Consider the following 1569-nt stretch of genomic DNA (forward strand, 5'->3'; position numbering starts at 1 on the left):
GACCATTTAAGAGAATGTTTTTCATTTTTATAATCAACTAGTAGTATCATGGACCTATTTTAACTCTTATATAGAAAGTTTAAGAAAATAAACTTATTCAAAAGTTTAAATGATTCATAGAACTTTCTTTTGTAGGCCACCTAGTTCATCATCTTGTTGATCATCCATCAATCAGTTTTAATATTTCTAACAAAAAAAAAAATGTAAAAGCTCATTAAACAAAAGACAACAGTACAATCAAAACATACTAAATCTTATTACTGAAAACCATAGGGTGAAATACAAATACAATTAAAATTAGAGACAAAATTTAACTTGGGTTTATTTAAGTTGTATTTAATTCATTAAGCAGCAGCTTGAGAGTGTAATAACTTTTGCCTAATGAAGTGAAGAAACCCCAAAACCTTCTCTTTGGGAGGACCTACCTCCTTTGCAATAGGATGGTCTATCAATCTATTCAACCATGAGAACACAGTTGGGATCTTCTCTTCTTCCACAATTTTAACCCCAGAAAACTCTTCATGAGTCTTGTACATTCCAAGCACTGTCAACATCACTATGTCCAAATATCCAAGTTCATCCCCATTCACAAATGGACTACTTTCCTCTCCCAACAAACTCTTCAACCCCTGTTCTTCAAGAACTCTCAACTTCTCCTTCACTTCTTTAATGCCTTTCTCTTGTGCTTCCCCTTCCGTCTTCATCAATAAAAACATGCCCTCAAACAACTGCACCAACACAAAACAATTACAAACTTATATTTACAAATAATCTTCCTAAAATTGTGTGATATGATGTGATATTACAAAACTCAGATTAGCAATTGCATAAAACATGTACCTGTTTCTGAACGAAATCAGCCCAGAATCGAACTTGGGCTCGTTTGTAGGGATCTTGAGGTAGAAGGGAAGGGCCACTGTTGGTCCAAACTTCCTCTATATACTCAAAAATTACAGATGATTCACAAATGGGTCTTCCATTGTGGACGAGTACAGGAACTTTTTTGTAAACAGGATTGAATTTGAGAAGCTCTGGGCTTTTGTTTTGGAGATCTTCTTCAACGTATTCAAAAGGGATGCCTTTGATTTTGAGGGCGAGTTCGATCCTCTTGGCAAAAGGGCTAGCCCACATTCCGTAAAGCACTACTCTGTTTTCCTCCGCCATATCTTAATCTTCTCTTTAGCTGAGTGCGATGAATGTTTAAGGTTTTGTGATGGGTTCACTCATTTCCATGGAGTTGCTATAAATAAGGGGGTTGATGTTGCGTTATGGAGGTGTTCTTAAGAATACTCTGGAATTTTACAACGGTCTTCTCCTTTCGTATTCCACAAGACAGCTCCTCCAAAGTCAAGGAAGGGAAGGGACAATTTCCCAGAACGGGAGGATTTGTTCACATGTTAATTAAGTATCTAATTTTTTTATCAAATAATTAAATTACTAATCAGATTCTAACCATCTTGTTTTTTTTTAAATTAATTGATCCATTAAATATCTAAATTTATGTTTAATTAAATTTTATATTTAAATTTTGTGTATAATAAATTGGTAAATTTGTAATTTGTAATTTAA

At 34.0% G+C, this 1569-nt stretch overlaps 1 protein-coding gene across 1 annotated transcript; it reads right to left on the bottom strand.

The window, feature by feature from the left end:
- Positions 1–232: 232 nt before the first annotated feature.
- Positions 233–1236, bottom strand: LOC120084204 (glutathione S-transferase U9-like). The gene is made up of 2 exons (XM_039040098.1): positions 841–1236; positions 233–728 (listed from the first exon to the last, which is right to left on the bottom strand). The coding sequence occupies exons 1-2, from the start codon at positions 1162–1164 to the stop codon at positions 345–347; spliced, it is 708 nt and encodes a 235-aa protein (XP_038896026.1). The 5' UTR covers positions 1165–1236; the 3' UTR covers positions 233–344.
- Positions 1237–1569: the final 333 nt, after the last annotated feature.

This window comes from Benincasa hispida, chromosome 8 (assembly GCF_009727055.1).
Source record: "Benincasa hispida cultivar B227 chromosome 8, ASM972705v1, whole genome shotgun sequence".
Classification (NCBI taxonomy): domain Eukaryota; kingdom Viridiplantae; phylum Streptophyta; class Magnoliopsida; order Cucurbitales; family Cucurbitaceae; genus Benincasa; species Benincasa hispida.

Excerpts from the sequence above, each read along its gene's own strand:
- LOC120084204 (XM_039040098.1), bottom strand. The coding sequence starts at position 1,164 with ATGGCGGAGGAAAACAGAGTAGTGCTTTACGGAATGTGGGCTAGCCCT. Across the intron at positions 729-840 it reads CTGATTTCGTTCAGAAACAG|TTGTTTGAGGGCATGTTTTT; the intron begins GTACATGTTTTA and ends GTGTTGGTGCAG.